The sequence below is a fragment of the Vigna radiata genome, unplaced genomic scaffold (genome assembly GCF_000741045.1).
Source record: "Vigna radiata var. radiata cultivar VC1973A unplaced genomic scaffold, Vradiata_ver6 scaffold_183, whole genome shotgun sequence".
NCBI classification, from domain to species: domain Eukaryota; kingdom Viridiplantae; phylum Streptophyta; class Magnoliopsida; order Fabales; family Fabaceae; genus Vigna; species Vigna radiata.
In genome coordinates, this window is record NW_014542001.1 from 708749 (window position 1) to 726311 (window position 17563).

General features: G+C 29.2%; 2 protein-coding genes across 2 annotated transcripts; one reads left to right on the top strand and one right to left on the bottom strand.

Moving 5' to 3' along the window:
• Positions 1-1851: 1851 nt before the first annotated feature.
• LOC106778864 (protein trichome berefringence-like 7) lies at positions 1852-5416 on the top strand. Its single transcript, XM_014666863.2, has 3 exons — positions 1852-3321; positions 4587-4745; positions 4901-5416. The coding sequence occupies exons 1-3, from the start codon at positions 2348-2350 to the stop codon at positions 5190-5192; spliced, it is 1425 nt and encodes a 474-aa protein (XP_014522349.1). The 5' UTR covers positions 1852-2347; the 3' UTR covers positions 5193-5416.
• A 1108-nt stretch (positions 5417-6524) lies between these two features.
• Positions 6525-9400, bottom strand: LOC106778879 (alcohol dehydrogenase 1). Its single transcript, XM_014666879.2, has 10 exons — positions 9242-9400; positions 8653-8789; positions 8440-8486; positions 7926-8251; positions 7758-7840; positions 7584-7659; positions 7417-7478; positions 7206-7301; positions 6956-7117; positions 6525-6854 (listed from the first exon to the last, which is right to left on the bottom strand). The coding sequence occupies exons 1-10, from the start codon at positions 9276-9278 to the stop codon at positions 6738-6740; spliced, it is 1143 nt and encodes a 380-aa protein (XP_014522365.1). The 5' UTR covers positions 9279-9400; the 3' UTR covers positions 6525-6737.
• Between the last annotated feature and the right edge of the window lie 8163 nt (positions 9401-17563).

Consider the following 17563-nt stretch of genomic DNA (forward strand, 5'->3'; position numbering starts at 1 on the left):
AACAAAACTATTTATAAATAAACCATTTAATATTAAAATAACGAGTCTCACTATTTTTAACTATTATCTCTTTTAAAATATCATTTTCTGGGATTTTGCATATAGTAATACACTCTCTCTCACACACACACACACACACATATATATATATATATATATATATATATATATATATATATATATATATATTAATTATGAATTAAATATTTTTTAAAATTGATATAAAAAATTCTTTAAATTATAAAGTATTTCGTTTTTTAATTCATGTAATAAAATATGTATAAAAATATTTACATGAATTACATATTTTATAATTTGGTTTAGAGAAGAGATATGATTTTTTTATAATAGTTTAAAAATAAAAAATATATTTAATCATTTAATTATTAAGTATCATGTTTTTTTTATTGAATCTTTATTAAAAAATTGTTTTATTGAGTGATTAAAATATATTTTTTCATGTTTACCTTAGCATTTATTATTTGATTATATTTAATCGTTAATGTTATCATCATTTTTTGATCTACATCTTCGTTATCTTTTCAATCTTATCTGACTTATTTGTCAACTTATTTTTAAAAAGTAAAAAGAACGAATTGACCACCAAATTTAAAAAAAAAGATTTACTAATAAATTAAAGACTAGAAAACAGAAATAATTCACTAAAAAAATGAAAAGATACTTGAATAAAAGTTAAAACAAATATATTAAATAAAACAAATATTTTGATAAAAACATAATTAAAGATATTTAAACTTATAAACTACTCTAAATTTATTTAAGCTTGTTTAAATAAAAAAATATTTAAACTTATCTGACCCTAAATTTATGGAAAAAATCTCTTTAACAACTCTTTTTTGACAATTTTTTGACATGACAGTTTATGATTGGTCCGTTTCAAATATTTTTTTAAAGATAAATTCAAACACACCAATAAAATGATAACACGTATCATGTTGTCAAAAAATTGTTAAAAAAGAGTTGTCAAATAATCATTATCCAAAATTTATTCATTAAAAATTGGTTGTACTATAAGATCTGACTTAGAAGCTATGTTTGTGTTAGGGCGCACCAACCTGGTGCGACGTAGCTTTCTCATTAACCCTTCCTGACCACTTTTGTTGGCTGAAACGTTGGAATATGTCTTCTGAGGTTGTGCTCGTCGATCTCGTTATTGGTTGACACATCACGTGGAAGCTATTACACTTCGACAACACATTGTTTGCTTTGGGGGTTCAAACATAACATCGTATAGTTGCAACTACTGCTTTCAAACCTAATATTACTTTCACTTAATTATTCTATTTACCAAAACAGAAGAATGCAACCATTTCAATAACCCATTTATGGTACAAAATAATTAGTTTATAAGAGACTTCCTTACGTTTAAGATTTCCATATAAATTAAGAATTGTCGTAACGAGATCAAACAACACGCGACCAAACCTATTTTGTTAATTAGCTGTTTTCAGTTCTTGCGTCTCTATTTGCTATCTCAGTCAAACCGAATCATCTCACTAAAGACGCGAAAATTGTCAACACACAAAGGAATTGAGTTTGTCACAAGCCAGCTTATTATTGTTGTTCAAACTTACATATCATGATCCAAGGGAAATTATTCAACAAAGTGATATAAAAGTAAAATATGAAAAAATTGAATTTCCTCAAAGACTTTTCGTTAGTTAACTTTATTATTTATTTCCAGTATTAGGCCGAGCTTTCTCATCCACTAAACTGTTACCATATTTATTTATTTACCTCAATAAGTTAGTGGACGAAAAATAACACAAAAAAGGGTAAGAGGTTGTTTCAGTAAATTGGTTCGTTTCCTGATATGCACCGACAGATTTTATTATGCATTTAACGTTGATTCTATGTTTATTTCAAGTTCTTCTTTTTACAGTAGCCAAACCAACCAAGCTATTCCATTCAGAATATGTTCCTAATGACCAAACTACCCCTAACTCCACCAACTATATTTCTACCTTTATTTTCCATGCTGCAAATATAACCTCCACCAACTTCTTCAACCACAACCTCTACCTTGTGCATTAAAACCCCCACCCCTCTCAGTTCCACAGACTCTATCTTACATTTCTGTTTTCTCTCTCATCACTCTGCAATGTCTCCAAACTTGTTATTTTCTCGTATTGGATTTGGGTTATGATAATTATGAATGTTCTGTTTTTGTGTTAAGTAAAATGGTTTCCCTAACTTTAGACATTGAAAGTAGCGTCCTTTTTTTCAGGTTTCTTTCTTAGAGCACTGCCTATAAGTTGGAACGTGAGTGATTAACTGTACATCCCCAATTTTTTTTTTTTTTTTTTTTTTTCTGAGTACTTTTACAATGGATATATGGAATAGTTGGTGGGTTCTGCAAATTATGCAGTTGCTAGGTTTTTTTAGTTTTTGGGTTTCATTTGCAAAGTTTAGGACTTTATTTTCAAGAGCTTTTGGTTATGGTCACAAAGTTGTGAAGGGTGATTGCAGTGCCTGGATCTTTGTTTCGTCTAATGGGTTGGTCACAGTTGGTTCTTTCCTATTCTTCCTCTTGGTCATTTCCTGGGTTTATTTATTTGCATTTCCCACTCCTCCCACAGTGATTAAGAGTTATGAGACTTCCAACGGTTCTGTCTCACCTGTTCAGAGTCATGATATTCCCAACAGTTCTCAGTTATCTGTCCAGGGTCATGATATTCCCAACAGCTCTCACCCTTTTGCTCAGAGTTATGATGAGATTTTAAAATCCAATGTTTCAATGGACACATGCAATGTGTTTGAAGGAAGTTGGGTAAGGGATGATAGCTACCCTTTGTATGATGCTTCTCAATGCCCCTTTGCAGAAAGGGGTTTTAATTGCCTTGCCAATGGGAGAAAAGATAGAGGTTACACAAAGTGGAGGTGGAAGCCTAAGAACTGTGAGATTCCAAAGTTTGATGCCCGTCGAATACTAGAACAACTTCGTGGGAAAAGGGTGGTTTTTGTTGGTGATTCGTTGAGTAGGACGCAATGGGAGTCCATGATATGTTTGCTAATGACAGGAGTTGAGAATAAGAAGAGCGTCTACGAAATCAAAGGCAACAAGATCACAAAACAGATAAGGTTTTTAGGTGTAAGGTTTAGTACTTTTGATGTTAGAGTTGATTTTTATCGATCGGTATTCCTGGTGAAGCCTGGTTCTGTGCCTAGACACGCTCCTCAGAGGGTGAAGACTACGCTCAGATTGGATAAGATTGATGATATTAGCAACGAGTGGATTGATTCTGACTTTCTTATATTCAATTCAGGTCACTGGTGGACACGGACTAAACTTTTTGACATGTGAGTGACTTCATTTTCCAAAGAGTTATATGATTTGCATTTTTGTTTAGATTGTAGAAATACATTTTAATACCATGGCCTCGTTTTCTATTTCTTTTTATAATTTCAACATTGAATTTACTCCTCAGCATGCTTTATAATGATACTTTTTTTTTTACTTTGTTTTGGTCTTTGTATCCATAGAATGCATGTTTTACTGGAAGTTTACAAATCAAACCTTCACCATAGATAAGAATTACAAACGATAGAGAAATGGATCAGCTGCCGCTGTAGTTTTTACTGCACCTACTGCTGTCATAATCTAAGGGCTTAAAATCTGTCAAAATATTTATTTTAATATCTTAACATAAAACCAATAAATAAATAAATAAAGATTGATGAAACACTCCATTTTCTACTATACAGTTATCTAACACCAATAAAATAGCATTTTTTTGTTTTAAAATATAAAATAATATAGGATGAATGAATTAAAAAAGTAGAAATATTAATTTTTTTATTTTTAGGTGTTAGAAAGGTATAGAAAAACTGACAGATGTAAAATTTTCCATAAAGAAATAAGGGTGGGGATCCTCTGCAGTTTTTATCCAGAACATAGATGTGCCGGAATTTCACTGTTGGCTGTTCAAAAGATATTCAACGCGCAATAGCTTTTCTTTAAATGGTAACCTCATCCCTATGGTAATTTTGGACACTTGCTGCCGTGAATTTTACCTTTCTGAATGTTTGTCATGACTAGTGAGTATTACTGGAAAGATCTTCAAGTTAATCACATTTTGTCTGTTTCTAGAATACTTCTGGTCATGTTTGAAAAATTTTAATTAATGGTATTGTTTGCATAAGCCAGTTTCTCTAAAGAAAAGCAAAAAGTCAGGTTTTGTAAGATACCAAATAATGATTTTGGCAAGGTTGCGGTGACTTTGGTGTTCATATTTCTTCTGATGAGATGTATCTATACCATCAAAGCTGACAATGAAATCATGTCTGATCACCAACTCTCTTATGAGACTTAAAAACTATAATTAGGCTTATCTGTATTGGTATGATGTTATCTGACGAACAAACTGGTAATTGATCAGCCGTATCTGTAAAACTGGTTGACTTAAACTATAGAACTTGTTGCCAATCAGAATATGCATAGAAATCAAACCCATCCTTTGACTCTGTGGTTCTACAGTCTATCTGTTCATACATGACTAGGACTAAATTTTTTTATGAAGACCTTCTGTTATCAAACATTTGGTGCTAACATGATCTTCAGACAGGGGGTGGTATTTTCAGGTTGGTAACTCGTTGAAGCTTGGAATGTCAATTAATTCTGCTTTCAAAACAGCTTTGCTCTCCTGGGCATCTTGGGTGGAGAATGCAATTGATACAAACAGGACAAGAGTTTTCTTCCGCACCTTTGAATCATCTCATTGGAGGTGGGTTCTGCACCATATAACTTCATTTCTTCAGCAACCTCAGACAATGAAAAGCTATCTATGAACCAAAAATAACATTTACCATTCTTTAAGCTTTTGGCAACACAAGATGTCAAGTATTAATCATTATGATGCATTTTTTGTTTTTGTGGCAGTGGACAGAACCATAATTCTTGCAAAGTGACTCAAAAGCCTTGGAAGAGAACTAATGGCAAGGAGAGAAGTCCAATTTCAGATATGATCAGCAAAGTTGTGAAAAATATGAGTACTCCCGTGACAGTTTTGCATGTTACACCAATGACTGCATATAGAAGTGATGGACACGTGGGGACTTGGAGTGACAAGCCATCTGTGCCCGATTGTAGCCATTGGTGCTTACCTGGTGTTCCTGACATGTGGAATGAAATTCTCCTCTCATATTTGCTGCCAAAAGAAGAAGCAAATTAACATGATGGTAGGCCTTTTATCATCTAAAGCCATATATAGCTTAGTACGTAATTCAACTCAACACCAACCTTCTTTCGGGGACCAAACTTGTAGGTAAATAAATACCATTCCACTGTTAAAAGTACTGATATTACTGTTATTAGTGGAGTAATAGCATCTGTCTTTTCTATAACAACATCTATGTGTTTGTCATAATAAAATAACGGTTACAATAAGTTATTAAATAAAAGTGTAAAAGAAATTGTGAACTTCAAAACGGTTGTAATTATAATTTTGATTAGGATGTATTTGTCTTGTAAATACTTTTACATAGCCATTTAATTTGTCACATATTATTATATGACTATTAACTTTTTACTAATTATTTTTAAAATCACATTTAAAACTATTTTAATCAATTGACAATGTAAAGCTCCCTGAGAAAACTCAATGCAAAACTATGTGGAGAACATGTCAAAGTTAAACTCAGTGCATGAAAAATAAAATTTTACAAATATAATTTACTACGCTAGTTTATATCATGAAAATAATACTTTTATTTAATTATTTTTCTATAATAATGATTATAAATTAATGTGGATAACTAATTATAAATTAATGTAAGGTTTACCAGATTTTAATGTAAGGTTTATCCAAATTGAAATGGAAAACTTGATATTGTTATTGATTAATTTTATATAATTATTAATTAATATCATGAAAATAAAATACGCGTGTAGTTCCTTGGTATAGCATCGTAAGGAAATAAATAATAATATTATAAAAGACTTTTACTTATTTTATCTTTTTATTTGAGGGATGTATTCTTATTTTCAAATAAAAAATTGTTCAATCATTTTTCGTTTCTTAAGAGAATTGTCGAAGAATACAATTACACCTTACATTTTAATACCAATTTAAATGCAGTGAAAGTAACTCGAAGTAATTTATTTTATTAGAAAATGGATTTAGAACTAACTCAACAATGATCATTAGAAGTAGGTCTTGTACCTCACTTATATATAATTTGACCTATTTCTAGTCAATATATTATAATTTGACTTTATAATTTGACCTATTTAGTCAATATGAAACTTCCAACATACTTTCTTCACGCTGAAATATAGATATCACTTGCGTGATAGTAAAAATTGGATGATCCAATATTGACTCGACAACAGATGAAATAAAAAAAAGATATCCACTTAAAACTTGTTAGGATAGACTCTAATAAGGATAGAGTCTAACATATTAGAGAATGAGTTTAAAACTCAATTCTAAAAACCGGAGTATAAGGTGAGATTTATATATTTTTGAAATATATCAGAGTTGAAAGTTATTTCTAAGAACAACTCATCCACAAAAACGGCATTTTATTTATCATGAAATAGACAATAACAGCAGCAAAGCCTCCTATCGTTCTCTAGAATCAAACATAGACAAATTCTCACAGATTCAATGATACAAAAGGGATTAATTATACATAATCTTTATTTTCTTCTTTTGATAACCAGAAAGAGAACAAAGTCCCTCCACAGGAACTATGCCATCATTGATTTTACAGTTCTACTCTCCCATACGGATAATGCATCTGATGGACTCCCCTTTCAGCATGTAATCAAAAGCTTTGTTAATTTCTGAGAATGGAACGGTGTGAGTGATGAATTTCTCCAGTTCCAATTCCTGCAGATAAAGACCATATTATCAGATAAGACATCAATTTGAATGATCTTATATACCGCAAAAATCAATATATATACACGTGTGTGTGTGTATAGACTTACCCCATTCATGTACTTCTCCACAACTGAAGGAAGATCAGTGCGAGGTTTGTAGTTACCATAAAAGGTACCCTTAAGAGTCCTCTCGTTCAAAAAATTCACTGGATGAGTTTTGAATGCATCATCTTTGTTTGGCACTCCAACAAGTACAGCAACACCCCAACCCTGAAGAAATAATCAAGGATCAGCCTTAGAAGCTTCACATAAATTTCTTAGCACTATAAATAGAGGAAGCAAGGTATGATTTATGTACATCGTGAACACATTCGAATGCTGACACCATGGCCTGGATGCTGCCAGTACATTCAACAGCACGATCCACTCCCCCATTTGTCATTTCAGCAATTACCTGGAAGCCAACATTCACATCTCAATCAACATCAACAAAACAAAAAACAATTTTGAAAAAAAAAAAAAATCATCTTTAAGAGAGACAAGTAATATAATTTGTCCACGAAACTAACCTGTTGTACGGGTTTGTCATGGTCTTTTGGGTTCACAAATTCATTGACCCCAAACTTCTTAGCTGCCAAAGAAGAACAACAATGAGAGAAGCCATCAACAAGTGAATAGCCATTTAATGTATGTTTAGCCGAATTCCTTCATTTATTGGAGGAAGAAACTACTGTACCTTCTTCAAATCGGCTTGAAACTAAATCAACCCCAATGATTCTTGATGCACCGGAAATCCTTGCCCCTTCAGCAGCCTGTGATATGATCAAAGATAAGAGCAGGAATTAATATTGTACTTTCATCGTTTGCATAATAACTACAATGCTCACACACAAAGGCAAGAACAACATACAGCAAGGCCAACAGCTCCAAGTCCAAAAATGGCAACAGAAGAACCAGGTTTTGGTTTTGCAACATTGACAGTAGCCCCAAGACCTACAAGCACAGATGAGAAAGACGTTTATTTGATGTTGACTAACATTATTGTTACGGACTATGTCAAGGCCCGGATTTTCCAAACCTGTGCATATTCCACAACTGAGAACACAAATTTTGTCAAGTGGGGCAGCAGGGTTGACTTTGGCAACACATCCAGCATGAACCACAGTGTATTCACTGAATGTAGAGGTACCGACAAAATGGTAAATAGGTTGTCCCTTTATAGAAAATCTTGTTTGACTATCATGGATCATGACACCACGATCAGTGTTGATCCTCAGCAGATCACACATGTTGCTCTCCTCTGACTTACAATGCGCACATTCCCCACACTCCCCTGTAAACACAGGAAGAGCATGGTCCCCTGGTTTCAGATGAGTCACACCCTCACCTACGCTCTCCACAATCCTGAATAACAGCATCAAGTAAACATTATTGGTAACATTTATTAATGCACATGATAGAAAATCAGAATGTTCGACCCAATTAGTCTGTGGAAACCAAATAGACTTCACAAAGATGAACCAATAGCCCAAATTATAAGCAAAGATTGATAATTTGAGATCGAGTGCGGAATGTTCTGAAGAGAAACATACCCTCCAGCCTCATGACCAAATATGCGAGGAAACAATGGAGTTTGGCCCTGAATCGAAGATATAAGAAAGGAAATCATGTTAAATTTGTGAAACCTTATTGCATGTCTTGGTACCTATCAATTAATTGATATTTCCTACCCTTTTCTTAGATCAGATCAAGTATGTTTGGTGGATCATAAGGGAAACTGGAAGTTAGGTAAAAAGGCGTCTTACCTTGGCTTCCCAGAAGTAAACGTCAGTGTGGCAAAGAGAGGTGTAGAGGATCTTCAAACGCACTTCACCAGCCTCTGGTGGTGCCACCTCTACTTCCTCAATCACCAGTGGCTTCCCTGCCTCCCATGCTACCGCGGCTGCCACATTCATGCATTTCAATTAACCCATTTAGTCAGTACGGTCAATTCAAACAAAACAGTCCTTTTTATAGTCACAACAAAATTTGAAAACCAAATGTGCACTTGTTGATTGCTAAATAACGATGACCCGTCCGTTAAACAAACTTTTATAATACCATTTACCACTTTGAAATGGTTGGCAAACACGATTTCAATTTCCATAATTCAAAGCTGAGAAAGGACCCAACTTTTAGTACCCACAAAAAAATAAGTTTGAAGAAATAAGGGTTTTTCGTATAATTCGAAGTGCCCATAACATGAATGCAAAACTAAGATGTTAACAAATACGAAAAAAAGAAACTTTCTTAAAGAAACAAAACAAAATGAGAAGAATCTAAGCTATGCATGACACCAAAACTGAAACACAGAAAAGAACAAGATGAAAGTGAGAAGAAGGGTGGATGAATGACCTTTGCATTTGATGACCTGACCAGCTGTGCTCGACATGGCTAATGATAGTTGGTGAGAAGAAAAGATGAAAGATCAAAGCAGAATTGATGAATTTGTATTGACTGTGACCTTGAAGAAGAGACTACAGAATCTATTTATATAGTCTGAGAGAGTGATATTGAAAGTTGATAAATGGACAATACCACTCTGGTTATGTATGCTGTTGTTTAGTATCCAAGCGGCGCCTTAGATTATAATTCGGACACAATTCCACGTATCAATTACCACACAACACAACAAAACAGCTCCTGGTTTTAGTTTTAATTTTCTTGAGTTGTTTCTGACTTGTGACACCAAGTGGCATGGTCGCTATTATTCTACCACTCTCTTAGCGGTAATAGGAAATACAATTAAATATACATTTTCCCTTCTAAAGTCATAAATTGTATCGGTTTCTTTCCTAAAAGCTGTTCCCTAAAGTGTTTTTTTTTTTTTTACGTGGACATGATTAAATTTAGTTATAGTTTATGTTTTTAATTTTGATAAACAAAATAAATGTCTGATTGTATCTTGAACGATTCAAAATATAATATTTTGTTTTGTGTAAGTCAAATTTATGAACATGAAATTTAGTTTCTCAATTTGTCAATTTGATAATTGATTATTATTTTGAGAGATTAACTTAACTTAGAAGAATCTGGTTAATCTAAATCAATGTACACAGATATTCTTGAATATGATTTATATAATGACTATTATATAGAGTAAATGGTAAGTTTATTTAAACGTTGGATAATTAATGACAATTATAGGTTGTTTATAATATTTAAGATAAAACTGATTGTTCGATCTCTATAATTGAATAAACTTACCTTCTAGTTTTTATATTTAAAAACTATGTCCTAGTTTTTTAATTGGTGTACATTATGTTTTAATTAACTCTCATAGAATTAGACAGTATAAATTAAAAGTTATTACAGGTATATGTATAGAAAGTAGAAAGAGTTATATAATATTTACAGAGATTAAAATAGATATTAACTTAACGTGTTTAATTTTATTACAAGAATACACATTTGAAATTAAACAAAAAGATAAAATAAATGCTTTCTAGAAAATGACGTGTCTTTGGCATCGGCACAGTTGTAACAGCAGGGAAGGAGCACAGTTTCCTCGCTTCTTTCCTTTCTCCTCCACCGTTAACTTTTCATGGAAAAGCTTCTAAAATTAATTTCATGTTTTAAAATTTATTCTCCCTCTTTTTCTTAATAGATGATATTTAACATTTGATTACATAAACTAATAAATTTTTTTTCCAATAATAATTTTATTATTTTAGTATTATATTATATAGAAAATCACTCATTACATATCTTCTCCCAGTAGGTGTCAATTTGTTTTACTTATTGTCATATTTCTATCAAACAGCAGCTTCTGAAATAAAGTGTCCAAAACATGATTTTCTCATTTTAATAGAAATAAATTTCTATTTATAACTTTTAAACTCAAAATGTTAACTTTATAAAAAAATTAATTTAGTGTATATATATATATATATATATATATATATATATATATATATATCTTAACTTTAAATAATCATCACTCTACAAACATAACTATAAAAAGAATCTTTTATTATCTAATATGAATTTGAGTCACAATATGTAGAAAAACTATAATAAAGATACTCAATTTATATTTTAAAAAATAATTTTGTACATTTTTTTTTATCATAGTTGAATATTGGTGTAGAAAAAGAAATCTTGTTTTCTATCGTACAATTTCTTTTTTAGATATTATCACTATTTTTTTTATGAACTTGTATAGAACATTTATCCTTTTTTTCTTTTTTAATTTTATTTTGATATAGTTAATCATAATCATTATAATCTTTATTGATTAAAAAGAAATTATATTAAAAAGTAGATTCTTCACTAAATAATTAACTAATACACACTGCAATTCCATATATGTAAAAAGAATTAAATAAACAATTGAGAGTTTAAAGAAAAAAAAATGGTCCTGTGGTTAGATTAATAAGTGGGCGGATTATTGAAGATCACGGAATTAAATTTATATATATATGTTTAAACCAAGTTGCTACAAAATTAAAATAAGGTACACTTTACTTTAGTTGTTGCCTAATCACAAGTTCAAAGTTTAAACTCCAAAATAAAGCTCGATTCTTCGTGTTCACATGGGATGTTTTTTTCTTTTTTTGTCTTAGTGGTTGGAAAATAAAGTTTATAAGATGATTAATCAAAACTGAAGTTCCTTTGACTATGGAGAGTTTGGTTTTCATTTAAAATATTTAAATTATTTTTTTATTTGTAATAAATATTATGTCAATAAGTTTAATATTTTCTCTCTTAGAAATAAAAACTCATTTCGATGACTTAAAATTTACATTAAATCATCTTTTCCAAACCGAATTAAGCTCACATAATTTTAGTTCTAATAGATATTGAGTACAAACAAAGTTTCACATCAGATAAAATAATAAATAAACATGGGTTTATATACACATAAGATATTTCCATTGTTAAGACGTCTTTTGAAGTAGTACCAAAAAAAAATCCGTGAAGGCTTGATTTATGTGAACAATATCAATAATATAGTAACTTTTTCTTCTATTATTATACAAAAAAAATTCATATTACATTATAGCTAAGATACCCAAAACAAAATATAAATATAATACTTGATATGTTTTTTTTTATAATGTTGATCTTACAAAAAGTATATTATATTAATTAATTCAAACATAATATTTGTTGGAAATAATCAAAGTATAAGTTTCACATTGAATAAAAAAAGACAAAATTAAATAATATATAAGATGAAAGATTCATAAAATTTTTTTCTTAAGATTTTAGATTAAAACTAGTAACAAATGTTTTATTTAGGGTAAGACTCAATGTCGTATATACATATATAACCTCTCCCTAATAAACTTTTGATCAATCATATCACTTTTGGTTAAAAGTGATGTCAAATGACATATATGTGTGAAGACTTAAGTCACATATATATAATCTCTTCAATGAAAACTCTTACCTATATATATAAATCCATGACCCATATTTTAACAAAAGAATTTTTTTAAGTTAATAAAAAGACAATCAATAGATATTTAAAAAAAATCATTAAACCTAATGAGTTTAGTAATAATCAACCTATATAATAGGTTGCCTATTATAAAGCCACAACATCTCTTCTTTCTTTTAGAGAATGTTTCACCTAAGCCTCTTCCTTCTCTCTAAAGAGTTCTTTCTCATAACTCATTTATCCGACGATCCAAGCCTATTGTTGGAACCTTGTGGCAAGCTCTTTTACTCTATCCAGTAAAAAACAACAATATAATAAGTTTCTCTTATACCTTTTTATAGAGTTGAATATGTGTATTTTGTTTTTATAAGCCTTTTCTGAGTTCCATCTGAGTTTCATCTACCCCTATTAACTCTTTGTATATTGGTGAGTTTCATCATGCCCCGGGTCATTGATTTGATCTTGTGGTGTGTAGTTAGGTTTTCAGTGGGCAAAGCAGTGGAGGAGTGTTGAGGAGCTCAGAGGCAGTAATTGAGTTGAGTGAAACTAATTAATTGGTCTTACATGTTTGACTTTTGTGGACTGTTGAATTGGAGTATATGGTCTTCAATTTTATGAAATTAATGTGCTTTAAAGTTTTTGTCTATTATAAAAATTTTGGCTTTCTATGATATATGTGGTGAATATGATGATTTTGGTTGGATTGATTTGTTTACCACGAACTTGATGAGTTTGGATCATGTATTATGTTTGAAATTTAGTTTTTGGTCATATATTATTGTTAAATTGTAGGAAGTTTGGCTTTTACGTCATGCAGACTCGTTAAGCGAGTAAACAACTTGTTGAGTGAGGCCAAAATCAATTTTGGCAGAGAGGTTTTCTCGTTGGACAAGCAATCATTTTATTGGCTTTAATAATCATTCACACTTACATAGAGTAGAATGATTTATATGGTGAGAATAACATTAGGTCATAGTCTAGGAGCTTTTTCTTGGCCTAAGATGCAAAGGGAGTGGTTAGATAAAACCAATTAACAATGGCTCTATAGAGGTTACCACAAGTGCATGTTTCCAGTGAATTCAATGTCAATGATTGTTCAGAGTGCATTATATTTTGGTACAACTTGTTTCATTTATATATGATGTTTCTTTGTCAAATTAGCTTACCTTCTTGTGTTTGTTTGTGGTTATCTCTTTCTTTTACAATAATCATATTATCCATGTGAGCAAATGAAGATGCAAGTGTAAAACACATATTAAAAGATATTATGATATGTTATCAGAGTTCAGAGAATATTTAGTCATATTAATTATAATTAATGTCATAATAGAACCATAATATAGAAATTAAAGATATATATATATATATATATATATATATATATATATATATATATATATATATATCTTTTGAATGATTGTAGTAATATAAGAAATACTTTGATATAAGAGATATTTTGATACACTATTCTTTAAATATTTATAATAAAATGTTTTATTTTAATAGTTTATATTATTAAAATTGGATATTATAACTTACATGACACCAAGATAATTCTTGAATGTTGTTGTAGCTAACACACTTTAAAAAAAAAGTAACTAAGAATAAAACGTTTTAAATCCCTTTTCTTTCTTTTTTCTTTTTTTTAATTATATTGATCATGTTAAAATAAAACTAAAAAGTAAAAAGATTAAGAATAAAAATTATAAAAGGAAAAGTAAAAGTATAATAAATAAAAGAAAATAAAAATAAAATGATAGAAATAAAAATGACAACAACAAAAAATATAATAAATAAATAAATAATTGACATAAGTAAATAAAAACATAAGACAACACCTATGAACCAATCCAGACCAAATTTGGTATCAACATGACTCAATCTTGAATGCATCATATACTTAGAAATATTTTCAGACCGAACATGATGATATTTTCATGATCAAATGATTGTAACTTATAGAACAAACTGTCACCTTTAAGATTGATTAGACGTGATGATAATTGATTTACGACAAAACATAATTAGTTCCAATTGAACAATAATTAGATAATTTGAAGTCTACTCTGGAATTTAGATCTTTATTGATTTGAGACAAAGAGATAGGTAATTGCATTTATTATACTTAAATCTTTATTGATTTCGATATACCACTTATAAATAATTCATATAAGCAATTAGGATCTTAAGGTCTAATATTAAAGATTAAAAATTATTTAACTTAAGATTACTTTTTCATCTGCAAAAGATTTTTTTTTTAAATCTATTTGGGCACAAAATAATCCTATGGATGAATTTAGAAAAACCGACATTAAGACAAAAATAGTATAATATGGTTCATTGCATACATAATAAAAAAGTATACCAATTTCGATTTCCAATAAAACATTTAATCTTCTAACAGCCTCTCTTGATGAGTTACATCTTACTCATCACAAAAACAATATTACTTTAACATGATTCAAATATTTTAAAATTAATTAAATGGTTGAATTTTCAATTATCAAATACCGAAATTAAGAAAGAATAGGATGATTATTAATTTATATTGATGCTCAACAAATATCTACATGTGTTTGTATTTGTAAGGAGAGATGAGTATTCTAATCTAATAGACTCTTAAAGTCTTTTATAGACAAACTTGTCTAATGTATATTGATAAGGTCATCTTCTTAGTGTATGTTGTTGGTAGACTCGTCTAATAAATGTTTAGACATTCTTCTAATGAGTATTCCTAAACTCATGTAGTCAACGCATGAAATGTCTCATTTAATGTTTTTTGTTATGTTTGTCTAATGATTGCATAGACAAACTCGTTTCATGTATATTTTTAGACTTGTTTAATTAATGTATTGATAGACACATTTAATGTTTTTTATTATATTCATCTTTATGAACATACTCGTCTATAAATATTGTTATACTTGTCTAATACTTTTTTATTCTAATCTAATCAGTGTATGGGTAGATTTGTCCAACGTGTATTGCTAAACTTGGTTAATTTTTTTGTTATATTCATTAAATTACTGAATAGAATGACTCGTCTAATGCTTTTTGTTATACTTGTCTAATTATTATATGAATAGACTTGTCCAATGAATATTTTAGATTTGTGTAATTTTTTTTATACTCATTCAAATTAGTTTATGGACATAGTTATCTTAATGTGTATTGTTAAATTTGTTAATTTTTTTTTATACTCATCTAAAGTATATTTGTAGACTCATATAATTAATATATATTTAATGTATATTTTTAGTATCGTTTAATGAAATAATATAAATAAATTAGAGATACATTTTAACACAATTAGTTGGTTAACTTTTTACCTTTTATTGCTGTCATACTAAAATGATAAGTCCTTATATTTTGATATTAAAAATATTAAAAAATAAATTAAAAGAATGTAAAACAAAACTTATAATATCAATAAGTTTTTTTTACTGTAAATATATTTTTTAAACCTTTGAAGTGAATTATTAGAAAAAACAAAATTAAGTTGTGTGACTTTTTTATTACAATATACATTTTAACCTTTTGTAATAAATTATTAAATAAAATATTTAAATTTATTATGTTATAAATATAATTTAATACGGAATTATATCTACGTGTCATTAATTCTAATTTTTATTATATAATATCAATTTAACTTTTGCATTTGATTATGTGAACAAAACTCAAATTAGACAATTTATTATAAATAATCGAATCTCCTACCATTCAAACTAGTGTTTTTTTAGTATTTTTGTAAATATTATAATATAATACTTTTTTAATATTCATAAAAACAATTGTAAAGTTTGTTTAATTGAAATACTCATAATTCCAAGTTACATTACTCATAACGACATTATTGTTCATTGAATTATTTTCCGATCATTCAAATTATTTCACCCTTAATCCATGTGTTGATTATAGAAGGCATATTCAGAAATATTTAGCTTCAACTCAGAAATTCACCATGGTTCAAACTTGTGATTTGGATTTGTTAAATGAGATAACATCGTGTAATAGAAACCCGTATTCAGTCAGAGGTAGAAGCCTCCTCCCAAATTTCGGGCTTGATTAATAAAACCTTGTGATTTACTTACTCGGATTAATAGATGAGATCAACTGGGAAAACAACATCTAGGGGTAGCCAACAATTGCTCCCATGCACTAGCTAAAAAGACTAACAAAACTAAAAAAGAAGCTCTCTTAGTACAACATTTACACGGAGATGCTTCTCTCAGTTGAAAATTTCAACCCTTGGCCACAACAATCTTGTAATGTTAAGTAATGTTATGCTATCCATTTTTTGTCATATTACTCATCTTAGATTAAGACTAGAGCAATCCATGAGGCCCCTCTAGTCATCTTCCTCCTTGAGTCGGCCTAACCTCTCTTGGAGCCACCAAACACTATACACATCCACCACCATATCTCCTAGAAGCTTTGAGCTTCTACACTATTCATGCATTAGGTCATCATCCTTGGACCACTTACCACCACATTTCCGCACCATACATCCAAGGAAACACCCCTCCACGCACATCTCCTAACTTTGGCCCAACCTAGCCAAAGAGGTTCTCATCACTTTCTCTCTTTCACTTCTATCTTTTCTCAACTTATACGTTATTTATAGATATGATAGTACCAAAATGAGATCGTATTATTTATCTAACAAGAAAATAAAATATATCAAGATATAATGTTAATAAATTTGTATATTTAAAAGTGGATAATGGAGATTATAAATAATGTGATTTAAAGTACATGAAAAATTAAATAATTATGAGACTTAATAATATTATGTATTCATTAAAATTAGATAATAAGATAATATATACTTAAAAGTCTACTTTTTCTTAAAAATTGTTAGTTATTTTTAAATATTAATAATAAAAAATTATAAATGATCTTGAGGTTAAAATTATATTGATATTCAGGTTAAAAGTTAAATAATTATCTTGAGTGAATTAAACTTTTTAAAATCTAGTCAACATTTAATCTTTATATATATTATTGTTATGTATGTATTTAGATTATTTCACTTTTATACGTGCTATTATTATTATATTTGGTATTTAATATTTAATTTTTTTTAGTTAAAAAGTAGGTTAGAGGATATTTGGTATACTCCATTAACTTCTTAAAAGTTTTTGTTAAAAGAAATGAAAACGAACTTACAAAAATATAATGTAGATAAGAGAGTTTTAAAACTATACTCAAACCTATTTCATTTATAAAGTTGTTTTTTTTTATAAATATCCTAAAATAAAATTTATAACATTACTATATTCATATAA

Excerpts from the sequence above, each read along its gene's own strand:
- LOC106778864 (XM_014666863.2), top strand. The coding sequence starts at position 2,348 with ATGGATATATGGAATAGTTGGTGGGTTCTGCAAATTATGCAGTTGCTA. Across the intron at positions 3,322-4,586 it reads CGGACTAAACTTTTTGACAT|GGGGTGGTATTTTCAGGTTG; the intron begins GTGAGTGACTTC and ends ATCTTCAGACAG. Across the intron at positions 4,746-4,900 it reads TTTGAATCATCTCATTGGAG|TGGACAGAACCATAATTCTT; the intron begins GTGGGTTCTGCA and ends TTTTTGTGGCAG.
- LOC106778879 (XM_014666879.2), bottom strand. The coding sequence starts at position 9,278 with ATGTCGAGCACAGCTGGTCAGGTCATCAAATGCAAAG. Across the intron at positions 8,252-8,439 it reads TTTGGTCATGAGGCTGGAGG|GATTGTGGAGAGCGTAGGTG; the intron begins GTATGTTTCTCT and ends GCTGTTATTCAG. Across the intron at positions 7,302-7,416 it reads ATGACAAACCCGTACAACAG|GTAATTGCTGAAATGACAAA; the intron begins GTTAGTTTCGTG and ends GTTGGCTTCCAG.